The 24,870-nt window shown below is 58.6% G+C and overlaps 1 protein-coding gene across 3 annotated transcripts in view; it reads right to left on the reverse strand.

Moving 5' to 3' along the window:
• Positions 1-24,870, reverse strand: part of CACNA1C (calcium voltage-gated channel subunit alpha1 C) — a 466,008-nt gene that overhangs the window by 401,224 nt on the left and 39,914 nt on the right. For all 3 annotated transcript variants that reach the window (XM_027093450.1, XM_027093449.1, XM_027093448.1), the window contains exons 2-3: positions 14,962-15,283; positions 11,339-11,444 (exon numbers count right to left, since the gene is read on the reverse strand). In XM_027093450.1, coding sequence (XP_026949251.1) covers positions 11,339-11,444; positions 14,962-15,283 — 428 coding nt within the window. The remainder of the gene's footprint in view (positions 1-11,338; positions 11,445-14,961; positions 15,284-24,870) is intronic.

The following is a 24,870-nucleotide window of genomic DNA, read 5'->3' on the forward strand; positions in this document are numbered from 1 at the left end:
AGAGTAAACAAAGAATTTTATTATTTCTCTCCAAGAGGCCAAACCCAAGATGCCTACATTGGAGAAAAGGAAAAGAAAAAAAATGATTCACGCAGAAAACCCTCCTGATTCCAGAAGGATAAAAATGACTAAAAAAAATTTTTTTTACAAAAATGAACAAGCTTTACTAAAAATGGGGGCTACAGGGAGAAAAAGAGGACTTAGGCAACGGAGGATTTCAACTCGTCCTGAGAGGTAAGAAATGACATCAAGCTGCATCTTCCCGACAGGAAAACACGCTTTAAACGCAGGAACCTTTGCGTATAATTGAGTTTCCTGCTGAACAGACCTCACAAAGTGGCAGAGAGGTGGGCAGTCAGCCCCGTTCTGTCCTCCCAGAATCCTCTCCTTGTACCTGAGGACCGGTATGACCTTCCTTCAAGGGGCCACATCTAACCCTCTCTCCTCACTCTCAAGCCCTTCGATTCAGCAAGCCTCAAGCTTCATCATCTAGGGGCCGCTTCGGCAGGATTGCCAATCCCACCATCGACCCTAAAACATTTTCTCATCACAATTTAAGAGACTCTATGATACAGCTCCCCGCTTCCATGCAACCAAGGGATCCTAAGTTTGGGTTTTGTTCTTTCAGTAGCGTCAGCAAAATAGTTACTTAAAACAAATGGAGTCACACCCGAACCTAAATACTTTAGAGACCAGTTATAACCGAACAATTCATTTTTTAATTAGACGCCAGTACCTCTCGCCCTTAGAAGGATGCCTCTCGAGGGCGTCTGTCTTAAGCACAGCTGCGTCTTACACGTAGCAGGTGCCCAGTAAGGAACTGTTGGGGAACGAATGCTGATCACGCCAAGGATGGTCTTAGACTGGCCTTTGGGAACCCACGTTTATATGTCAAAGCCGTACCTTCTGCAAGGAATCCTACTGCGGGTGTTCCGACCCGGGATCTCGTTACTCCGACCGCGGGTCTAGCCAATTCCCCCGCGGGCTTTGGGCTTCACTCGAGAGCAACTTCTCCCAGGAAAACCTTTTCTATCACTTTTCCACCCTCCAGTTCACACGAATCACTGCCTCTAGGGCCTTCACTAATCATACTAGAATCTCAGAATCCTACATTTAGCCCCTCACTTTCCCCGACGTCTTAGCTCCACTTTCCCTACACTTGTGCATGAACGTTTCTGCCTCGTGAGCCCAGCCGGCGCTGACCATCCGGCGCTGACCACGGGTGACCGCAGGCCTCAGCTCATCTGCATTTGGGTGGACCGGCCCACTAGCTCACCATGGTCGTCATCCTCAAACGCTGCCACACCAGTGATTACAGGTTTACAGTCAGATGTCTTCAGGCAACTTTAAAGTGAAGACACACTTGCAGCATATAAGCAGCACATCCTGCTGGAGGAGGGGCGGGGGGATGGGAGTCAGAGTAAGTTTGGGACAAGCATCCCCTCGGGCATAACTAGTCGGCCTCACACCCGCAAAAGCCAGTAACCCCACGTTAAACTCTTCTCCCCTTGGGCTTCCCTGGTGGCGCAGTGGTTGGAAATCCGCCTGCCGATGCAGGGGACGCGGGTTCGTGCCCCGGTCCGGGAGGATCCCACATGCCGCGGAGCGGCTGGGCCCGTGAGCCATGGCCGCTGAGCCTGCGCGTCCGGAGCCTGTGCTCCGCAACGGGAGAGGCCACAGCAGTGAGAGGCCCGCGTACTGCAAAAACAAACAAACAAACAAAAAACTCTTCTCCCCAAAGTCCTCTAAAGTCCCCCCCAGTATGCCATCTGAGAGGAGCACGGGGGGCACCAAGGGTTGCCCTGATTCTCCTTCTTTGTGGTGGATTCCTAGCAATAATTTTGTGCACTGATTATCCCCCGCCCCCGCCAGCCTGTGCAGGCCTCTCGTTCACCTGCTCTTGGGTGTCCTGGCAGGGGACGGGGGTGGACCGGGAGCCACCTCTGGCCCCCTCGCCTTTCTCTGTAAGGCCCACCCGTCCCACCAGCGCCCGCAGGGCCTGACCGGGGTGAGTCCAGCCCCTGAAAGGATCTGCAGAAGCCCGTGCAGCCCCTCCGGCCCCTGTGGCCAGGCCTAACCCTACCCCTTACTCTCCAGGCCTCACCCTGTTCCCAAGGACTCAGAGACGGGCCCGTTCTGACCCTGCCCACGGGCCCAGAGCGTGGACGGACAAGCCCGCCTTCGCGATGGTTCCGTGTGTTTGAGGAGGCCGGGCGGGAGGCAGGGCCAGGCACAGGGATCCCTGCAGCCGCCCCTGCCGCGCCGGGGGCCCGGACCAGTGGCCCACGAGGGGTCCCACGCATGGGGAGGGTCCCCCCTCCTGCCACTCTCGGCTCCGCAGGCTGTGGCCGCCCTGCTGCATCCAGCCTGGAAAGGGCAGGAACTAAACCTGGAGCGTGGCTCTGAGCTCGCTAGCATCCCCACGCCACCCTGAGAGGAGGCCGCGGGAAAGTGCACCAGAGAAGATGCCAGGAAAGGGGCCGACGTGCAAGGCAGAGCGCATCTGTCTGTTCCCATGACAACAGGGGCGACCGTCACCGTGCGGACTCAGCTCCACCCGTGGCCGCTGGCATTTCCAGCTTCTCCTCTGGGCCCAGCCTCCACTGCGCTGTGAGAGGTACCACCTTTGGTTCACAGCCGAGAAGCCTTGAGGCCGGAAAGCAGTGACAAGCCTGCTTGCAATGGAGCCGGGACGCGGGCCGGTGACCCCCGCGCGGCCCCGTCACACCTGCCTGTGCTGCGGGCATCGCAGCCCCTGCTTCCCACATCCCGCGCGTCCTGGACGGCCCAGGGCTGCCCCCCCCCCGACCCAGACACAACACCCCTGGGGTCACTGGTGAAGAGACCCCCACGTCTGTCACACACACGCTGGGTGTAGGCCTTGGGGGGCCGCAGGGCCTTAAGGCTCGGACGCCACACACCTGGGCTGGAACCCCAGCTCCACCGCCTCGTAGCTGTGCGACCTGGGGCGAGTTAATTCACGTCTCTGGGCCTCATTCTCCTCCTCTCTAAGACGGAGCGGCTCTAACAGTCCCGGGGTCTCCGGGGGGCATCGAGAGGACCAGGCGAGTTAACACTGACTCCGAACACTGTCTGCAGTACAGAGGGGACGTTACTATTATTACTAGTTGGATGGCAGACCTAACAACTTCAGTCTGCAGTACAGAGGGGAACACTGTCTGCAGTACAGAGGGGACGTTACTATTATTACTAGTTGGATGGCAGACCTAACAACTTCAGTCACGCAGAAACCAGTAAGAACAAAGGGAATAGAGAGGGGAAAGGCTCCCGAGAGGCCGAGATCCATGTTCTCAGACGCAGAAATCACCGCGAACGCGCTTTGTTTGCAGCGACCTGCTCAGTGCACTCTCTCCTCCCTCTGCACACACTGGAAGTGTCTGCTGACCCAGCGCCAGGCCCGCGGGAGCAGGCACTGCACATCCCGAGGGCCGGGGCGCAGCCGGCCGGCACCCGCAGCACTCGGGGTCCCTGGGAATCACGCAGGGCCCCTCCAGACCCCAGCTCTGGGACCCGGAGCATCCTCCGCCCTCCCGACGGCTTCACAGCAGGCTCAACACTTGGGGTGTCTAGGGCGGCACAGTCCCGAGAAAGGATGCAACATGCTCGGAATTTCCTTCAAAGGATCCAGAGATTTGGATTTGATCTTCGAGAAAGGCTTTCCTCCAATATACTTAAATTAAAAGGAGCTTGGTGCAGGAAAGGGGTTCCATGACACAGCGTGAACGTATGTATGTTGTGTATGTGGAATGTTTCCCCCCAGATGAAAACACATGGATAAAATGGAACCAGAGGCGACACATACTTAGATTTCAAAGCCCTGTCCGGGGGCAAGTGCGGAGCAGGCGGTGCCTCTCCCTCTGAAACCTTTCGGGAGGGGGAGCCCCCACCCATCGGTGACGCCTGGTCCCCGGTGCGGCCACCCTGCCGCCGCACGGGCCTTGCCACGCTGCCCGTCCTCTCTTCTGAGGACGCCGGTCCTCGGGGCAACTCTCTGCTGTGGGTGGTTCCAAGCAGGCGCCGTCTGGGACGGGTGGGGAAAGGGGGCACCCCCCTGCCCGGTCCAGGGAGCCCTGGCACATGAGCACACCGCGAGGCAGCTGTCGCCTGACGGTTAGGGACACACGCCTGCATCCACAGCGCAGCGTCTGCGTTTCCAGGCACATCGTCTCCCTTCTCTGAGCATCAGTATCCTCATCTGTGAAATGGGACAACAGGAAGGTCTCGTAGGGCCCTCGTGATGCTCAAATGACTAAGACACACACAGCACTGGGGTGTCTGCACGTGGAGCAAAGGCATAAACAGGGCCCATTATCTCTGAGTTAGAGGCTTCAAGCTCCACGGCACAGTCATCTGTGTAACTCTGGTTACCCAGCAAGTGTGTACCAAATTTATTGTGCAACAGAACCAAGTTGCTTTTTTAAAAAATACCAGTTAATGTCGACCCAGGCAGGGTGTTTAATCTTCGAAGTGTCTTCCCCTCCCCATCCCATGCTCACAGCAGCCCTGCACGACGTTCCAGGGAACAGTGCAGGGGCCACCAGCCCCTCACACGTGAGTTCATGTGACACCTGGCCCTCACTCCCCGGTCACTTTGCTCCTCTGAACTAAAGGGACACCATCTGGCTGGGTCTGTCCACTCCCCCGTCCACTCACTCAGCAAATATTTATCAAGAGCCTGGAATGTGCCTGGCCAAAGTCACCGGGGCCAGGGCAGCATCGGGGCGGGGGGTGGGGGGAGGCGGGGATGAATGCTCCACCCTCAAGAAAACAAGTAAGTACATACGATCATTTACTCTTGTGGGATTAGAAACCGTGTTTGCAAAGCACCGGCTCCTGGTGGCCACTCGGCAAAGGTAATTATTATGACTAGGCAGGTTTCCAGGCCCCACCTGCCGGAAGAGCGACAAACAGAAAGGTTCAGGGACCGGTGGGAGGCCCCCCGTCCAGGCCTCGCCTCCCAGGCCAGCGCCCGCAAGCCCGGCCCGAGAATGGCTTACAGGTCACACCTTACGCCCACGTCCCACCCAGAGCCGCTCCGTGGACCCTCGGTGGGGGCAGGGTGTCCCTCAGTGAAGCACCTTCCCGGGCCCGCGCACGGCACTGGCGGGACTGGCTGTGATGCGGGGTCGCGAGAGCAGCCCCGACTCTCGTCTGCAGTGAGTGTGACTCGTCTCACCCTCGAGCAAACCCCACAATGAAGGAACACCCAGCTCACGGCAGGAGGACGAGGGCCAGAGCCCGCATCCCTGCTTGCTCCCCAAGCACTCGGCCCAACCCACCCAGGGGCTTGGGCGCCCTAAACGCGGACCCTCGGGTCGTCCTCAGCCCAGCACGGCCTGGAAGGGGACCCCACAGGGACCCCAGAGGCTCGGGCGTGGCCGGCCCCTGAGCTGACCGGGAGGGACATAGGGTTGTTCCAGATGCAGTCACTCTGTGTGTGTGTGGGGGGGGGAGGGTTGGCCCCTCAGGCCGCCAGGGCTGTCCCTCGGGGCCCCTTCTCTAGCCATGAGGCCTCTCTGCTTCCCCCCGTGCAGTGAGACCACGGGGCTGGGCAGCCCAGATGTCCATCTCCCAGGCGAGGAGTCCAGAGACAACAGCCTCTGGGTCTCCTTGCCCACAAAAGCTCTCCCGAAGGGCCCGGGGTGACCTCTCCAGGACAGGACGGAGGCCCCCGGTTTCCGGCTGCAAGCTCTCCGGGCGGGCGGCGCACGCAGCCTGTGCGGGCACTGCTCTAAGGGCCCACGGGCCTTAACTCATGACCCGCCCACCCAGCCTCGGCTGTCCCCATTTCACAACCTAAATGGGAAACCCGACACCCCAGCCTTCTCCCCGGCACTTGGGGGGCCCCTCTGACGAGCCCCCTGCAGCACCCCACGCCCGGTCCCCCATGACTCCTTCTCTGACCTCTCGTCCTCCCCCCACCTCCGGGTACGGCCTGGCTCTGGCTCCAGAAAGTACACAGCCCTGTTCTCTGCACAAGGTCAAATGCCAAATATGTTCTCTTAATATTCCAGCCCAAGCCAAGTCTGCGCAGATGTCAGGGTTTGCAGGCAGCTGGGAGTTTTCCATACGCGATGAGTCTGCCCTGCTGGCACCAGAGCTCAAGACACATCATCCGATTTACCTGCAGGGCAGCGGCTACCAGAGGGAGGGGTTCACGGCGCTATTTACACCAGATGCTCTGCATGCCAGGTGGGCCCTGCCAGTAACGAGACTGTGAACAATGCAGAGGGAGCCGTCGTGCCATGGGCCGGTTCACGTCTCCCTCCGCTCCACTAGCACCAGGAAAAGATAACAAAGTTGATGGATTTGGGTGCAACGGTGTATGTTACATGGAGCATAAAACAACCAGACTTTTACTTAAATCATGAAAAAAAGACTTAAAAAAAATCCACACTGGAACACTTCATCTCCTGGAAAGAGGAGAGAGTAAAGTGCTAGGAAGACAACGGGGATTGTACTCAGCCAGTGGAGCAGGAACGGGGTGGAGAGAACGGAGCCGTGAGCCAGCGGGAGGCGGCCGTGGCCCCGTGGGGTACGAGGGGACCGGGAGGCGGCCGTGGCCCCGTGGGGTACGAGGGGACCTTCTCCTCCTTGACTGCGAGTGTCTTTGCTAAACAGATTATTCTCGAACCCCACGGAGGGGAAACCTCTGGGGAGCCGATGTGTTCCCTCTCTCTGTCTGGATCTAGAGAGAGCCAGGGGAGAGGACTGACAGGGACCCACTCACAGGACAGCCAACGTGCTGGTCGTTTTTCCCCAAGAGCAGCCTGCGATCCCCGGCAAGGGGGAGCGTATTAAACACACCGACTCCTGGGCGCCCACCCCGCTGGGCTCCCAGCCTGGGCTCCGCAGGTGGGGCCTGGGACTCTGCATTGTAGCCCCCACCCAGGTGATCCGGAGGCACTGAGGTCCTAGGGCCTCTGCTGTAGGTGCAGCATCGTCCCCTCCTCAGAGCAGGACGCTGGAACCGCAGTTTCTTGTTTTAAAAAAGCTATGAGAGTCACGGGAGAACCCTCAAGCCTCACTGCAGGGGCCCTTACGGGATTCGGGGGCCGCGTTCTGGCACGACAAGAACATTTTGGCAGGAGTGTCTCAGTCCTCAAAGCTCAACAAAGAGCCGCCTGCACCCCCTGCTTCAGGGCCCCCGGGGCTGCAGACAGGACTGGCGGCCCCTCCTCCACCCAGAGCCCGGAGCCCGCTCTCTGCACAGCCGGCCTTGAGCTGCCAGAAAGGCAAGGATGAACCACCTCCCAGCCCCGCCCCCATGTGTTTAGAGCTCTGCTCCTTGACCTTCAAAGACTCTGTCTCCTCAGTTTCTCTCCCACTCTCGCCCCTCCCCGTCCACCCACCCCGCACAGGCCCCGCCTCTCCCTCTGCACCTGCCGCAGGTGCAGAGCCAGGCCCGGGACTCCTTCTGCCCATCCCCCCTCCCCCTCCCTCCAGCGCGAACTGTCTCCGGGAGTCCTGACCCGCACCTGTCCTGTCCACTGTCTCCTCCCGCATCTTCCACGGGCTCCTCACGTAACCGCAAACTGTCCCCCTCATTCCCTGCCCCTTAAGTGTGACCTTTCCCCTGAAGTCCTTCTCCTGGCTGATGGTGCCTCGTGACCCCCATCACCCCACCACAAGGAATTTTTAAAATGCATATTCCTGGGCCGTGCCGCAGAACTACCAAATCTGAGTCAGATCTTCCAAAACGCTGCAGTCGGTGTATTTCAAGCTCTCCAGGCTTTTATAATAACCAGGCGGAGTCAGGAGTCGCTGGTCCACGGGCCTCGCTCATGTAGGAGATGCTGACCCACGCCTTTGGAAACAGCTTGGAGCTGGAGCCATAAGTCTGGGAACGATTTACGTAGAAAGTGACTGAAAAGCTGTAGGAGTAGCTGAGCTCACCGAGGGAGAGAGCAGAAACTGAGACGGGGAGGACAGAACCCTGGTACAAAGTTCCCCTAGACGCAGGAAAAGAAGCTAGAAGGCACAGGGGAAATGGGAAGAGAGGCAGCAGGAGACTAAATAATAGCTCTGTCCCAAAGCCACAGTTCTGGTGAAAGTTTTGCAAAGGGGCCTCTGACCACAGAAAACGCCACCATGAGGAGGAGGAAGGGGCGGGTCCAGATCACGACGCTTGTGTCGGTTGGTCCTGGCCCGTCAGCCAACGTGGGTGTTGCCTGGCTGTCTGTGTGAGGGGGTTTCTAACACCCTTGGCCGTCCGGTCGGTGGCCCGCCATGTTCCAGGGAAGCTACGGCTTCGTGGCATGCAGAACGGGAGTTGGACTGGCTCCTGAGGTCCAGGGGTGAAGGTCAGGGCACAGTCAAGTCTGGAAGACCCCAGAGGAGTCTTCTGGGTGGGGCTGTTCCGAAGATCCCAAGACGAGACACAGGGGTGTCACCGAGGAAACAAGAACCAGTGAGACCGGGGGCACCCTCGAGAAGGGCCCTGAGATCTTCAGGGCGTCCCCAAACCCACAGCTCCAGGAGCCACCAGGGAGGCCTGTACCCGGGGACCTCGCGTGCTGGGGTACATGCTGCCTGCACGACCCAAGTCCAAGGCCCTCCTGGAAGGAAGGGGCACGGCCATTGGATGCACCACGCCAAGGGCAGTCTGTCCCCTCGGCCCCATAACACGGTGGCCCTAGAGAGGCCCCAGGACGAAGCCACAAGCCCAGGGAAGGGGAGCAGGGTGCCGAGGAGAGGGCAGAAAGGACCCAGCAGAGGCAACGCAGACCCTTCCTCAGAAAGATTAAGGTTAAAATATTATACGTGCATGTACACCTGCATCCCCCAGAGGAGGTTCAGGGGCAGAGCTGGCAGAATAGGCAAGTGCATCTGTGTGTCTGTATATGTGTATCTGTGGGTGTGGCCGTGTATGTTTTTGTGTGCATGTCTGTGTCTATGTGTGTGTCTGTGTACATGTGTGTGTCTCTGTGTCTGTGTGTGCCTGTGTGTCTGTATCTGTGTATATATGTGTGTGTCTGTATGTGTGTATGTGTCTGTGTACACGTGTGCATGTGTCTCTGTGTATATGTGTGTCTGTGTACACACGTGTGTTTCTGTGTCTGTGTGTGTCTGTGTCTGTGTGTGTCTGTGTACGTATATGTGTGTCTCTGTGTCTGTGTATATGTGTATGTGTGTGTGTCTTTGTACATATATGTGTGTCTGTTTCTGTGTATATGTGCGTGCCTGTATGTGTCTGTGTACATGTATGTGTGTCTGTGTCTGTGTATATGTGTATGTATGTGTGTCTCTGTGTGTCTGTGTCTGTGTACATATATGTGTGTCTCTGTTTCTGTGTATATGTGCGTGCCTGTATGTGTCTGTGTACMTGTGTGTAGGTATGTGTGTGTGTCTGTGTACATGTATGTGTCTCTGTGTCTGTGTCTATGTGTGTGTAGGTGTGTGTGTGTGTGTCTGTGTGTGTTTAGGATGGTCCATCTTCTGAGCATGCTTCCTTAACTTACTGTTACCGCCCAACCCGTGGCTTGAGAGAGGCGGCAACTGGAACCCCCTTCAAGCCCCCATGCTCTCCTGTGCGGCCCGCATTCCTAGTATGAGGTCCCCCGAGTCCTGACTGCCCCCCACTGCCCGCCCTGCACTGTGTGGCCTCGCCCTCGTTGGGGAAGGCGTTAGCGCGACCAGCGGGGCAGCCTGGACAGGCCTGGGCCGGTGCTGCTGGTACTGTACCCTTCATTCAGCACAGCTTTACTGGTACAGTTTACACACCAGGAAACCCGCCCGCTGTGAGCGTATGACCTGCGATCTTCAGTAAAAGTCCAGAGTTGTGCAACATCACCCCCGCCTAGATTCAGAACTCATCCATCACTCTGTGGAGTGTTTTAAAGACCACGGCCCCTCGCCTCCAGCCCGGAGGGCGTCCAGGGACACCCTGCTCTCCAGCCCGGAGGGGTGGCACCAGCGGCCCTCGGTCACCCAGCGCGCCCACCTGTATAGCCCCTGGTGGCCCTTCTCATCCTCCCGGACTCGAGGTGAGGGGCCGTCTCTGGGGCTGAGATGACAGCCCCCGCCTCAGTGCCTTGGCCCAGAGCTGACCCGAAGCGTCACTGGCTTCCAAACGCCCGGATTGTTTTCCTAAGTGCACAGCCACAGGGTTCTGGGGAGGACGGGGGGGGGGGGGGCGACACTCGGAGCGGAAGCAGCACCACTGCAAGAGGCTCCTGCTTTGCTAGGGGCCCTTTGGGACACCCCTCTTGTATTTCTTTTGACACAGCAAAGATGTCCTGCCTGTTAAGAGACAAGGTCACGCCTCAGCAGGCCGCGTGGATTGGGCCGGTGCTCTGGTTGCCGTGTCATCACTAGGCCTGAGGGCCGGCTCCGGAGCCTGACCCCACGTGCAACCCAGGCTCACTGTGACAACCGGGCGACGGCCGTGAAGTCTAAACGGGCATCGGATGGACTGCCTGACGGGGCCAAAAAGAAATGTCAAAGGCTAAAAAGCAGAAGAACTGACTCTCCCGTGACATCACAAGAAGCCGGCGACAGCAGAAGGAGGCCCGGTTCCCTCCTGCTTCTTCCAGAAGCTATCACCAGACAGTCCCGTGTCACCAGAGGAAGCAGCCAATGACGGCGGAAGATGCGCTTTTGGGGGGTCATGTGAGAAGCTTTGGTGCCCTGGCAGGGGAGAGGAGGGGGCAGGACTTCCCCCCCAGCCTGCAGCCGAGGCACCCTGGGGCGTCCGGCTCTGCCAGCTGCATTCCAACTCTCCTCCCATGCCCAGACGGCGCAAAGGCTTTTGTGATGACTTCACGCTCAGCCCAAAGTAAACACCCTCCACACTTTTTCCATGGACACATTCTAACCCGACACTGCCAGCGCCGGCCTCCCCACCAACCAGATGGAAAGCCGCCTTTCCCAAGAACAGAAAACCTTTCTAACTAAACAGTACATCTTGGCTGCAAAAGCAAACTTTCCTAAAAGCTTCCTAGAAATTACTTCTCGCGCACCGATCCCACATGTCACCTGAGCAAACGTCACCAGCGGAACGAAGGCCCTGGAAACAAACACGACGGAGGATCCACAAGGCACACTCGCCCCCGCAAACACCTGCCCTTCAAGGCTGCAGGTGTGCTGCGCACCCCCAGAGCGCACACTCACGTGCGCCCTGCTCACAACCACCTGACTGCAACAGTATCTGTCAGGACAGGCTGACACAAGACAGGTGCCCATTTGAATAGAGCTAGAGCCCTCGGGAGCCCAGCCCGGCTGGCTTTGGACCCTCAGACACGTTCCAGCTTGAATCCGCGCGATCCAGGCTCAGGCCTCCGCCGACTCGGAAATGCAGACGCAGCAGCGCACTTACCAGGTTGGAGTTGGTGGCGTTCGAGTCGTCCTCTGGGAAGGGAATGTAGATCGCTAAGGCCACACAGTTGGCAAAAATAGTCAGTAAAATAATGATTTCAAATGGCCTGGGAAGGGAGTTAAGGAAGTTAATGCCACGGAAGCACCAGTGAGACAAACATACGCAGATAGATGTTTCAAAACGGAATCAAAGATGCGTCGAATCTTGTTTAAACAATACATTCCAAGCCCCTTGTATTCTGAAAAGAAACATATGCCTTGTTAAGTGCTTCTAATGGGCCCCGCCAAAATGTTCCCTAATATGTCAAACGCAGTGGAGGCCAGGCGCGTGCCAGAGTAAACAGGTTTCTAAAACTTTTTTCCCTTCTTTTATTTATTTAGATTTGCCCTGGGCTTCATTCTCCCTCATGTGTGCTCAGGGTTGCTTTGAAAGATTGAGGCCTGCTCCAGCCAGGGCTCGCCACCCCCAGCGGCCCACACCGGGGCCCGACAGAGCTTGGCGGGGGAGGGGGGGGGGCCCTGGGATTCAAGGCAGAGACTCGACTTGAAGACGTTTCAGTGACAGCTGGAGATAGGATTTTCGATCTTTTAACTTTAAATTTCGAGTCTGTTTTTTCTTCCTCCTTATTCTCTGCTTGCAAAGAGCCGGAAGGTGGCCAGGGGCTCTGGACGCCCAGGAGCACGGCAGCGTGTGCCGTGCACGCAGGGGACGGCAGCTCCATGCAGGGGCCCAGAGCCTCTTCAGTCTGCGGAGGCCCTGCCTGTGATGAGGTGGCCTGTGTCCCAGGGCCTCCTGACTTGCCTGCAGGTTGTGCAGGGCACTGGAGGGGATAAGCCAAGGTCCACCCCCCACCCCCCGCAAGCAATCAGGGAGGTCCTTGTGCCCGGATTTTCTGCACCAAAATATCAGGGCAGACATATTCTCGAGAGAAAAATGAGCAACTGTGCTAACAGCCCTTCCACCCTGCACCCTCAATCGAAGGCCAGAGAAGGGGGCTTCAGAGGAAGGGCCCGGTTCGTGCTCTTCCAGCCCCATCTCCCCACCTCCCAACACGGCCAAGTTTCCAACCTAGTCTGTGGAGCCTCACAGGAGGAGGTAGAGAAGGAGGATGGCCATTCCTGGAGACAGGGACCACCTCCATCTCCAGGGAAACCTGCACGCACAAAGCTAACGAATCCTGAAGCAGGAAAAGTCTTGGAGATGGTCTGGACCAAACTCCTGAGGCCCAGAAAGCCTGAGGAACGTTCCCGAGACCCACATCAGGCACTGACCAGCCAGGACCAGAACCCAGACCTGTGCCCACCGAGTCCACCGTCCACTCCTCTGCCACGGACGGCCCCAGACCTGTGTCATCAGGGCAGCTCGGGGCCTGGAAGGAAGCAGTGATTCTCCAGTCCAGGGCCTCCCAGCTACAGGTCCCCTCGGCCCCAAGGGCAGAGCTAGGGGTCCACTCACCCAGCGTGCCCCACAGACACTGCCGTTGTCTGCGTGCGCCGTGGTGTCCAGAAGATGGCCTGCAGTGCACTGCCCAGCCCCCCAGCTGGACAGACACAGAAAATAAAACCACCTGTCTCAGACCCGAGCTGGCCAACAGCAGAGCCAGGTCCGAACCAGAGCTTCTGACTCAACCTTTCCAACAGGCCGTGCTGCCCCTGGAGCTGGCCGAGGACGCGTGGTGAAGATGGGATGCTGGCCGGGAGGAAGGCCAGGAGCTGACGCTGACCGAGAGCTTGCCCCGGGCCAGGCCCTGCTCTGACCACACTACCCGCACTCCGGAGGGGCGGACAGTTATCACCCCGCTTCTACACGGGGAAGCCGAGGCACAGAAGGTGAGATGTCAACTTGCCCAGAGTCACATGGCTTGGGTAGGATGGGGTCAGGCCAGAGAGTCTGGCTGCGGAGTCTGAGTCCGTCAGGAACATTCTATGCTGATCCACTCGGAAGTCACCCTAAGCGTTTTTAGGAAGCTGGTTCTTTTAGACCTCCTCCCACACGGCCTCCTCCCTCCCACCCTGCCCCCACCTGCTCGGCAAAGCAACACCCAGCCCCAGGCTGGCAGCTTCGTTCCTTCGCATCACCTGGCCCCTGTGGTCCCGCCCCAGGGCAAGAGCACCTCAGCTCAACTGAGCCAGACCTCAAAGTCAGCCTGTCACCCTCCCAGGCTGGTGATGGCTAAGCCCAGGGTGTCTCCGGCTCTGTTGCTCACCCCCAATTTCAGGCTCTCCATCCATCACCTTATGGTAAATTTCGGGGCTACTGCTGGGGAAGAGAAGGTGTGAAGAAACCACTCAGGCACGAAAGAAACTCTGCAACGTGGAGAAGCCCACCGTGGGCTGGCTGTTCAGGCCCAGGTCGGGTCCCCATGTGTCCCAGCCGGGCTGGGTGGCATCCTCTAGACGTCCTCCAGTGCGTTCCCTTCTACGCTCTGGGCTCACGGGGAGCAGGCCGCGCGGACCGTGGATTTGGATTCGGGCACCTGGATCTGAACCCCAGCTCCGCCGGTTGCCAGCGGCGTGGTGTGGGCGAGTTCAGCTCCCCCAGGCCCCCCGCCCCCTGGCCCCTCGGCCCTGACTCAGCGTCTGTGACAGCAGCCCAGCAGGGCCGCCCAAGCCCAGCCTCTCACCCGGTCACCCGGAAAGCGGACACCTCGGCCTTGGGAGCCCCGCCTGGCTCTGCAGCTGCACTGGGCTCGGGCACCTCCTCTCAAGGGCCCTTGGACGTAAGGGCTCAGGCGCTGACAAAACTAACATCTCCTTCTACCTTTCATCCATCCCCAAGACCTCTAGATCTTTCCATGCAAAGTCATAACTGAAACCCAGCCCTCCATCCTGAACCCCGGAGACGTGGCAGCCCTGCCCAAGTGGATTCTTACTAGAAAGACACCCGGCACTAAGTCCCAGGCCCTAGTCCGGCCCGTGTGACCTACGGGCACTGCGTCATCACGGGGAAGTCAGGGCGCGCCCACTGACAGCTGGGAGCCTTTCCATCTCCCCTCCCCACGATTCCCGGGCGGGAAGGGGCCAGTACTTGCACCTTGAGAGCCGCCCTTCCAAGCCACTTCCCCTGCAGGCCTTGCTCACCGGGTTCCTCGGACAGGGGGTCTGCGTTACACCCTCAGGGCAGCGCTGTCCACTTCAGCTGCACCTGGAGAGCTTAGCCAGGCCTGGGCGGAGCTCAGACACCTGTGCTTTGTCCCAGCTCCCCAGGCGACGCTGATGTGCCCCAAGGCTGAGAAACACTGAGCCACACCCGAGCGCCCACCCTCTCGCCTCTCCCGGGTCCTGCAGCCTCGAGCAGGAGGTCCCGCATCTGCGCCAGTCCCACAGCTCGGGAGGAGGAGGGGGGTCTGGGGTGCAACGCTGTCAACCCCACCATCAGTGGGTCCTGGGCAGGCTCAGCCCGGAGGGGGGATACTTCCTACCCCTTAGGCTTGTTTTCTCAAATGCTGCTTATTATATAAAAACAACCCCAGGGAGCTGGTTATACAAGCAGATTCCTGGGCCCCATCCCCAGAGACGCTGCCTCGAAGCTGGGTAGGGCCTAGAACTCTGCATTCCGACAGCGCCCTGGTGACCGGTGCAGCAGGTCTGAGACCGTCTGCTGGCCCCAGGCACAAAGGATACTTCCACTCCACGATGCTGATGCACGCCCTCCGGATGGGGTTCTTGAGGGTCAGGCAGAGCAGGGCACGGGGCGGGCGCGTGGCCATCGTGCTGCCCTGTTTCTTGGGCTTCCCGTACTGCTGCCGCTTCCGCTGCGTGGAGCTGACCGTGGAGATGGTGGCGTTGCCAGCGCTGCCCATCAGCTTGGCCTGCCGGGCCGCGTCAATGGCTGCCTGCCAGGACAGGGCGGCCCCCGGTGTGGGGATGTGCTCAGGTGCCAGCCCCGCGGCCGCGTTGGCATTCATGTTGGCGTGAGCCGGGCGCGGGCTCCCATAGCTGGGACCTGCAGGAGAGAACAGGGGACAGCGGTCACTGGGAGGAAAACAGGAGAGCTTGTGATGTGCTCTGGATCCCAGGCTTACAATTTTTTTTTTGAAGTCTCATTTCAACCACAATTCAGAAAGAGCCATGTACCACAATGTTCACTGCAGCACTATGTACAACAGGCAGGACATGGAAGCAACCTAAATGTCCATCGACAGATGAATGGGTAAAGAAGATGTGTCACATATACACAATGCAATATTACTCAGCCATAAAAAGAAACGAAATGGAGTTATTTGTAGTGAGGTGGATGGACCTAGAGTCTGTCATACAGAGTGAAGTAAGTCAGAAAGAGAAAAACAAATACCATATGCTAACACATATATATGGAATCTAAAAGAAAAGGTACTGATGAACCTAGTTGCAGGGCAGGAATAAAGAGGTAGACATAGAGAATGGACTTGAGGACACGGGGTGGGAAGGGGAAGCTGGGACGAAGTGAGAGAGTGGCATGGACATATACACACTGCCAAATGTAAAATAGATAGCTGGTGGGAAGCAGCCACACAGCACAGGGAGATCAGCTCGGTGCTTTGTGACCACCTAGAGGGGAGGGGTAGGGAGGGTGGGAGGGAGGCTTAAGAGGGAGGGGATATGGGGACATATGTATGCATATGGCTGATTCACTTTGCTGTGCAACAGAAACTAGCACAGTATTGTGAAGCAATTTTACTCCAATAGAGATCTATTAAAAAAAAAATGGCCTATTTCAAACCACTGCAGGAACCAGGGAGGTGGCACATGGAAACATCAGTGTGTGACGCTGGGAATCTGCTCTGGTCCTCGTTCAGTCTAGGTCAGCTGTGTGACCTTGGACACATCACACCCCTCATTTTAGGTGAACAAGACACGAGATGTATTGCATTACAACCTTTACGGACCTCAGAAACAGTGAGTGGAGGATGTAGAAAAAGACAAATATGCAATGCAACACATGTCAATTAAAATACATCCTTGTAAGAACACATACAAATAAAGTAGAAGAGAATGGCTGTTTATGGAAGGTGAGGAGGAAAATGAGAATAGGCGCGTGGGGACAGAAAAGAAGAATGAATGAATGAATGAGAGCCACTGCATGAATCAATGCTGACAAACGTACAATGAATTGAAGGGTATAATTCACTCAAATCTCTGCACCTAAGTTCCAAAAGATAAAAGTAAGTCTGATACATGAAGGGGATGGACCCAAGCAAGGTTACATCCAGGTACCTCAAAGCCATGTGGCGATGGGAGTTGTTGGATAGGAGGGTGGGGGGCTGTGATGGTTCTGAATCAGGAGCTCCTCTGACATGCTCCCATTGAGAAATAGGATCTACCCGCCCTCCTCCTGACAAAGGGTTGGCCTCTCGTGACCGTTTTGACTGGTAAAGTTCAGCAGAGGTGACAGCAGGGATTACTTCCAAGGCTAGGTCGAGAACTCATAACACCAGCCCTGGGCCGCCATGCTGTGAGGAAGCCCAGCCAGTCAACGTGGGGTTGGGGGGTGGGCATCCCAGCCAGCCCCCAGCTGCTCCAGCCACCGCCTGACTGCAACCCCACGACAACACCCCAAGCCAGAACAGCCCAGCGAGACCTTCCTGAACTCCCAACCCGCAGAAACTGGGAGACAGCACGGTGTTTGCTGCAGAAAGCCACTTGTCTTCGGTGACTCATTACGCAGCGTTTGGTACCTGGCAAAGGGCGCTGTGTGTAGTGGGGGCGACCAGAAAGAAGGAAACCTGGGTAGGAACCAGTGAAATCCAGCACAGAAGCATCTGCATGGCTCTGGTCTAAAGGCAACAGAAGCCTCCAAGACTGTCCCTATGACACGGCGCGTGTCTGGTGGGTTCTCTCCCGTCAGCTCGGGGGGCACCTCACCCCAGAATCCTATAAGGCTTACCAAGGGATCAGCTCAGCCTGGGCCCCAGATCAGACACATGACCTTGAGACTGGCCGGCTGGGCAGGTGCCCCAGGGTCAGGAGATGCCACAGAGAGTGGGGTGATTACTGTGGGCGGAGAGCCTGGCATCTGGAGGCCACTTCAGTCGCCTGGGAGACTGTGGCTGGAGCCCAACCAGCGGCACGAATGTCACCTGCAAGCCCCTCCACCCCACGATGACCCTCTTCTCTGCTTCATGTGCACAAGGCTCCTCCAGGGAAGCTGCTGGCCCGGGACACACTGCCCCGTGGGGCCCTTCTCTCTCCTCCCTGCCACGGGCTGGGTCCTCGCCCAGCCCCCTCCCCCCAGCGCACATCCTGGGCTCGTCCTTCTAGGTTAGACCTTCAAGGCAACTTTTGCTGCCGGTGTGACCCCCTCAGCCCCACCGCCGGCCCTGTCCACGACGGGGGCCAGTGCAGAGATGAGCACATGACTCAGCTTAGCCTCAGAACCCAGACACACTCCATCCTAGAAACAGGCTCTGAAAACCACTGGGCACCTGCATCCAGCCACACCTGATGCCCGCCTCACCCTGAGCTTTCCAGTTTTATGCCTTAGGTAACTTCGCTTAAGCTAGTTTGAACTGGATTTCTGTCCCTTGCAACCAAAAGAGAACGAATACGCTTGCTCGTACCTGCCTGGGCTGTCATTCCTCCCAGGTTCCAAAGTCTATGTCCCTTCCATCGTCACACCAGTGACACACAGTAAGTTTCCAGTTTTATGCCAACTGACCGACGTGACCACCAAAACGCTGTACCTCAAGGATTCTGGGACTTTTCTGAGCACGAGAGAAAGGTGACAGATTCGTGATGTCTGCCGGGGGCACGAGCGGGAGGGGGACGGCATCACAGGTGTGCGCTTCCCACCCCGCAGGACCCCAAGATGAGCACTTCGGGTCCACTTAGGTACCAGCTGCTGCCACTTCCCTGTCCGCTGACAGCCACCTCCGGCACCGTCGCCATGTGGTCCCCGTGGCACTGGAGCCCCACTGCCACTGCTGGGCCTTGTCCTCAGTTCACTGCCTGGCCCCGACCTGACACCAGCTCCATGTCACCATCTAGGACGTCGGGAGCCGGAGGACCCAACCCTTCCCACCGGGGGTCTCATCTGTCACGCACCTGCCGCCGTCCTCCCTGTGTGTGTCTGAAGCCTAAGGCAAGCGGGACCCCGTGAGGCTGGGCCTTCGCCTTTCGTACGGGAGCCCCAAGGAAGGGACGCGAAGCCTCCAGGCGCCTGCAGCACGAGCGGCGCCGTGACAGCCAGCCAGGTGAGTGTTCCCACCACACACGAGGGCGAGGGTGCCGTACTCGCTGGAGGACGAGCTCCTCCTGGGGTTCACGGCCTGAGGGTGAAGGGGCTGCACTTCTGACCCCAAGAACACCCTCCGTGTCGGAGGCGATCTTCACGGGGCAGCGCCCACCACACCACCCGCCCCAGGGCCTCCAGGATGGAGGCGGATGGACAGACGTGCTGCCCTGGACCGAGCCGGTCCGGCGTGGCCGGATCGCGTGTCTCACCGGCTTCACTGGCAAGGGCTGCGACCCTTAGCTTGCCCGTTTGATCTGTGGGAAACCACCTTCCTTCCTAGACCCCCGGTCTGGCCATGACCATGCTGAACAGCCTCTGCTGGAGCTCCTGGGCCGGCCGTCCTCTTCCCTCACGTCCGGGAAAGCGGCCCTGGCTCCACCCTGCTGGACTGTCCGGGTCTCCGCAGTTCTCTCCTGACACGAGGCCTCGACACCACCCCTCCCGCAGACCCTGGTGGCCACAGCCCGGCGCTCCCGGAACGCTGGACGAAGTGCGAGACGAAGGCGGGAAGCGGCAGACAAGAGCTGACGTCATCAGCGCCAAGGCCGGGCTGGGTGCATCCCGGGGCCCCGAGGCAGCGAGACCAGGAAAGCCTGGCCGGGTGGGACCAACTTCAGGGCCACCCGAGCCCTGGGCGATGACCTTATTTATGCTGTGAGCCATTCCCAGAGCAGTGGGGGGCCAACTTCAGGGCCACCCGAGCCTTGGGCGATGACCTTATTTACACTGTGAGCCGTTCCCAGAGCAGTGGGACCTCTCGGGAGAGGTCCATCTGGAGAAGCACATACGGATAAGCCCGTGGGGAAAAGTGGAATGTCAACCTCTCCCCAGCCAGAGGGCAAGAAAACAACCTTCAGTATTTCGGTCCTGGCAGCCCAAGCACTGCTGCAGCCTGTGACATAACGAAGGGCACAGTGAACACACACACACACACACACACACACACACACACGCGCGAGACAGGTGTGGCCCCTCGGGCTGGCCTCCATCCAGGCCGTACCTCAAGGCCCAGCTCAGCCTCTCCTATCACAAGTGACTGTCCCCCACGCCCTGGGACGACTCCCACCCAGGCATGAGGCTCTCAGGACCCCTAGGACCCCCCTGACAAGAGGACACAGTGATCCAGGAATGGCAGGCCCCGCGCTGGCGGAGCCGGAGCAGAGCTAGGGAGGAAGGGAAGCAGCTCTGTGTCTCTGACGGCTTCGGTTAGCAGGAAATAAGCACCCGACGCAAAGAGACCAATTTTCAAATTATAAAGCTGATTCAGAGCTCGGTCCTCTGGCTGCCAGCTGAAACGATGCCACCGTCTAAGTCTGCTCTGGCTCTGCCTTCCTGGACGATCTGCAGGAGCCCAGGGCGGCGGCTCAGCAGACCAGGCCGCGCACACAGGTGGGCGCCACCGCGGACCAGGCCACGCACACAGGTGGGCGCCACCGCGGACCAGGCCGCGCACAGGTGGGCGCCACCGCGGACCAGGCCGCACACAGATGGGCGCCACCGCGGACCAGGCCGCGCACACAGGTGGGCGCCACTGCGGACGCCTTCCTTGTGTGGGAGCAGGTTGACTCCCACTCGTGAACCGGCTCCGCCCCCCGGGGCAGCTCCCCAGGCCGCACACACAGGCTGTCGCTCCAAGGAGCCAGGACGAGGCCCCGGTCGGCCTTGGCACGGGCTACTCTGCCAGGGCCCAAGCCGGGAGATGGGCTCCCCGGGGCCCTGCAAGGGAGGCGTGGTGCTGGGACCTGGAGCTGCTCAGGGATGAAATCGAGCGACTTTCTTCAATCTGCGTCCATCCACGCACCTGCCCTAGGGCCACGTCCCAGAAGAGGCCCAGCATCTGCTTGCTAAGGCTCGTGATGACGACGTCACGGCGAGGGTGACCTGGGAAAGTGCGGGATCAGCCCGTCGGCGCCCGAGAGGACGAGCTTTCCCAGGCTCCCTGCTGACCTCTCCGCTGTGACCTCCAGGGAGCACTCCGGCGAAGAGGCTGTGAGAAACGATGTCTATCTCCGGTGCCGCTGGCCTGGTCCAGGCCACCACCCATGTCTTGCCCCAGATGCTGCAGAAGCCCTGCCATTTCCCCCACTTCTCCTGCCCGTCCCCAGTCCAGTCTCCATGCAGCAGCCAGAGTGACCTTTCAGAAATACAGGTTATGAATCAGGCCCTGTCGTCCTCCCAGTCAGATCTCTTCGCAGTCCAGACGCTGCCACGGGCTGTGAGCCTGCAGGGGCGGCCCTGCCTGCTTCTCAGAACTTCCTCTCTCTCAGCCTGGTCCAGGCACGCCTACCGTCCTGGCCCCGTTTCACTTAGACAAGCTCAGTCCTTGTCTGCCCCAGGACCTTTGCATGTACTCAGCATGCGGTTCCCCCTGCTCCCTGCTTGGGAATTCCTTCGCAAATCCCCTCCCGACCCCACAGTGTAAACGGGCAGACCTCCAACCCCGGCGGCCAGCGTTGACCCTCCCCATCTCCCTTCCACATTATCCCTCAGTAGAGAAGCCCAACCGCCTGGCACGAGAAAGGGACCCCCGGTTAGCCATGTGTGTGTAAGGGGTTCAGGGCTACAGGCCGGCTTCGTGCGCACGACCTCCCCCTCTGGCCTCAGTACATGCAGCCGTGCACAGAGGGAGTGTCTCCCGGCGGCCAGGCTTTGTACACACAGCACAACCTCGGCTCATTTACGGAGACGAGAAGCAATGGTATGGCACCAAGGACATGCTTCCTCTCGGGCCGGGTGCGTCCTGAGGGCTTTGCAGATGCCCGCAGGGACCGGGGCCTCCGTTCCCTTTAAGAGCGAAGCAGCCGACCTGAAACAGAAAGCGAGCTTCTCTGCCCATGAAAGGCCAACTGAGCAGCCAGCCGGAGGCCATTAATCTTCTCCATCTAGTGCGTTTACTGAGATAGCCGGGCGCTCACACAGGGAGGATGCCGCCGGGCGCTCACACGGGGAGGACGCCGTCGGACGCTCACACGGGGAGGATGCCGTCTGGGCTCAGACGACAGCTGAGGCCCGGGCCATCGCAGCCGGGTGTGCTCCCCCAGGGAAGCCTGGGGTCCCGCTCAGCCCCGGGCGGACTGCCGGACCGACTAACTCAGAAGCCATCCCCCCTCCTCCTCTGCGCGCTCCTGTCCCGCAGAGGCTGGACACACTTTCCAACCTCCCCGTGGCCAGAATGACGCGGCTGTGAGGTCAGCCAGGTCGAGGCCTGAAATGAAACTACGTCCTGTGGGGAGGGTGTCCGTGCCACTACTCTCGCCCTGTAGAGACAGAAAGGCCCTGGCGATGGCTTCCCGGTGCCCAGACCTCGGATAAGGTGCTGTGATCCTCAGCGCGGTACCGCCCAGATCCACTTCCTGAAGATCCCAGAGTCCCAGTCCTCTTAGCGACCCAGCTCTGCCGTGTGGTCCTAGGAGCGGTCCCGGGGCCTCGCCTACTGCCGGCTCTCCCAAACCTTCCAGTCGCTTTGTAAAGCTTTAAATGCCTGCATTAAGTATTCGTCCTCGTAAAACAGCTACGGCAGTGTCTGCTGTAGGTCTGAACCTTGCCCGACACGGGCAGGCTACAGCAGCGCTGTCCTAAGGAACTTCTACAGTGATGGAGACGCTCCGTAATTCTGGGGTGTCCAACGTGGTACCCACCAGGCACTGGCTTTAAGCACTGGCCAGGAGCTAGTGCAACTGAGGAACTACACTTTGAATTGTATTAATATTTAATTTCAGGTAATCTACATTTAAGTACCCTCACGTGGCTAGTAGCCACACTGTGGACGGCACACGTCTACATTTAAAGAGGAGTCGTGGGCTTCCCTGGTGGCGCAGTGGTTGGGGGTCTGCCTGCCGATGCAGGGGACGTGGGTTCGTGCCCCGGTCCGGGAAGATCCCACGTGCCGCGGAGCGGCTGGGCCCGTGAGCCATGGCCGCTGAGCCTGTGCGTCCGGAGCCTGTGCTCTGCAACGGGAGAGGCCACAACAGTGAGAGGCCCGCGTACCGCAAAAAACAACAACAACAAAAAAAGCAATCAAGACCTGATTCCGAGGCTGCTGGGTGGGTGGATTTTCTGATCAGGAAATAACCACTCTCTGCAGAAAGACATATTTTCAAAGCATACAAGATCCTAAGACCCAACAAACAACACAGAAACGAAAAGTCACTTTTCAGGGGTTAACACTCTCGACAGATGAATAAGAAACTGGGTTTCCCAATGGGCAGATGGGGAAGCTGACGTTTCCCCCAGCCCAAGCTGGGCCCACGAGAGCCCGGGGACATCCCAGCTGAGATGCAAGCCCTCTCCCCAGACCAAGCCCCCAGAGGGTCTCCTGAGCGCGTCAACCGTGAGCTGTACGTCTGCCTCCTTCTCTTAGCTGGGCTATTACTGCACTATTTTCAACGGTCTCCTGTCGGTCCCTCCGCCCTCCTCTCCCCACATCCTGCTACACACACAGTCCATGAGGGATGACGACGCTCACAATGGGCCCTGGACCACAGGAGTCAAATCTGCTCTGAAACAAAGAGACAGTGAGGGACCAGGGACATCTGTGGCCGTCTCCTCAACTCGACCCATCGGGCGCTGCCTTAAATAAACCCGCCTCTCTTCTGTGCTCCATCACACCTCCATCTAATGACGGGGCAGAGGCAGAGAATCTAGAGCGCTTTGGAAGCCCAAGCCAACGGGGAGGGCGTAAGGGGACCAGCATTCTCACCTTCCAGAGATCCCGCAAACAAAACCTGCTCTCTGCTCTCCATGGGGCAGCAAGTCCAAAGGAAAGACAAGGAGAGAGAATCCAGAGAGGGACTCCCATGGAAGCAAACTGGCCTCCATCTGCAGAGGACCCTAACCAGAAAGCCATGCCCCTGCGGTACTCAAGGTCACACTGACCTCAGAGAACAGAAGGAAGAAGAACAGCCAGAAAGCAAACTGACAGAGTCGCTGAACCACGCCCTGCAGCCAAAGGTCGTCAATTGCCAAGGGTGAGAAAATGCTTCTCCTGCTTATATCCAAGCAGGGGGAGGGGGCACGTCGCACCCTCCTGCTATTTGAACGAAGGCACCTGTCACCACCTGGTGACGGCAAACCTAAATTACAGGACCTAGTGGAGAATTCCCTCACATTTACTGAAAGTCAGCATTTCAGCTTTTTAAGTGTCACCGCAAAGTAGCCTTTATAGTAAAAAACAAGTAGATCCAGCCCTGGCTGAGGTCAGGTACCAGCTAGAAAAACGGGAAATCCTCCAGGTCGCCGATGTCTGGGGACGGGAAGGGTGCAGAAGACGGGATGAGGGCCACAGTGGCCTGGCAGAGCACCCGTGGGACCCAAACACCGACTCCCCCTCCTGTGCTTCGGCCAATGAAAGCCTGAGGAGTTCAGGGGCCCCTCTCCGATTCTCCCAACGAGCTGTAAGCCCCCTGCGAGCAGGAACCAGCTCTGTGGCTTCTGAAATCCTAGCACAGCAGTCACCCAGGAGGTGCTCAAAGCGCAGCGCCTGCACGGAAGCTCTCTGCAGAATTTCTGCTTAGGCTTCACAGATATTTATGCAGAAGTCCACAGAGACAATGCTATTCGATTATTCAGATCGGTATGTTCGCCGTATGGTGAATGTGGTTATGTCCTTGTTAAGGGGAGGTTTGTTTCCTGTCCTACACCAGCAGGGAAACCCCAAGAAGCAGGGCCCTCACCCACCCTACGCACCACTGCTCCCGCGAGCCCAGAGATGCCTGGATGTGACGCATGCTCATGGAAAGTGTGCTGGATGAATCAGTACGTGGATATTGGCAGAGTGTAATTGTCCCGTGATCTTTCCTCCCTTAACATTCATCACTTAGACTCTGGCCCCGTGACACTGAGGGGTTTGCCGCTTTGGCCCCATTTTATTGGAAGGAAAACAGAGACACAGGGAGACCACACCTTTCCCAATCACCAGAACTAGAACATGGGAGGCAGTGCTACCTTGCGAGGACAGTTTTTAGTAGATTCAGTGGACCCAGCCTAGTTCCTTCTCACCATCTGGGAGGGTGGGGGGCAGAAAGGCTCGCTTCCCTCACTGATGCTCACCTGCCCACTTCTTTCACCCACTGAGGGGGGACGGGCACCTCTGGGAACAAGCAGTAACCAGCTCTGACTCAGAGGACCGGCGGGAGAGCCCTGCGGAGGCTCGGAGCCCAGAGCTCAGACTCAGACCCTCGCGACCGAGAGCACGCCCACTCCGCGGGAGAGAAGGTCTGCTGAGCCCAGAGCCCCGCCAGCCCCACCGGGGACCCCTCCCAGGCCCCTTTCGCTGCGCCCACCACGGGTAAGTATCCACCACGGTGTGAATAATACCAACA

The sequence above is a fragment of the Aethalodelphis obliquidens genome, unplaced genomic scaffold, assembly GCF_003676395.1.
Source record: "Aethalodelphis obliquidens isolate GAN/ISIS:26980383/991018 unplaced genomic scaffold, ASM367639v1 scaffold83, whole genome shotgun sequence".
Classification (NCBI taxonomy): Eukaryota; Metazoa; Chordata; class Mammalia; order Artiodactyla; family Delphinidae; genus Aethalodelphis; species Aethalodelphis obliquidens.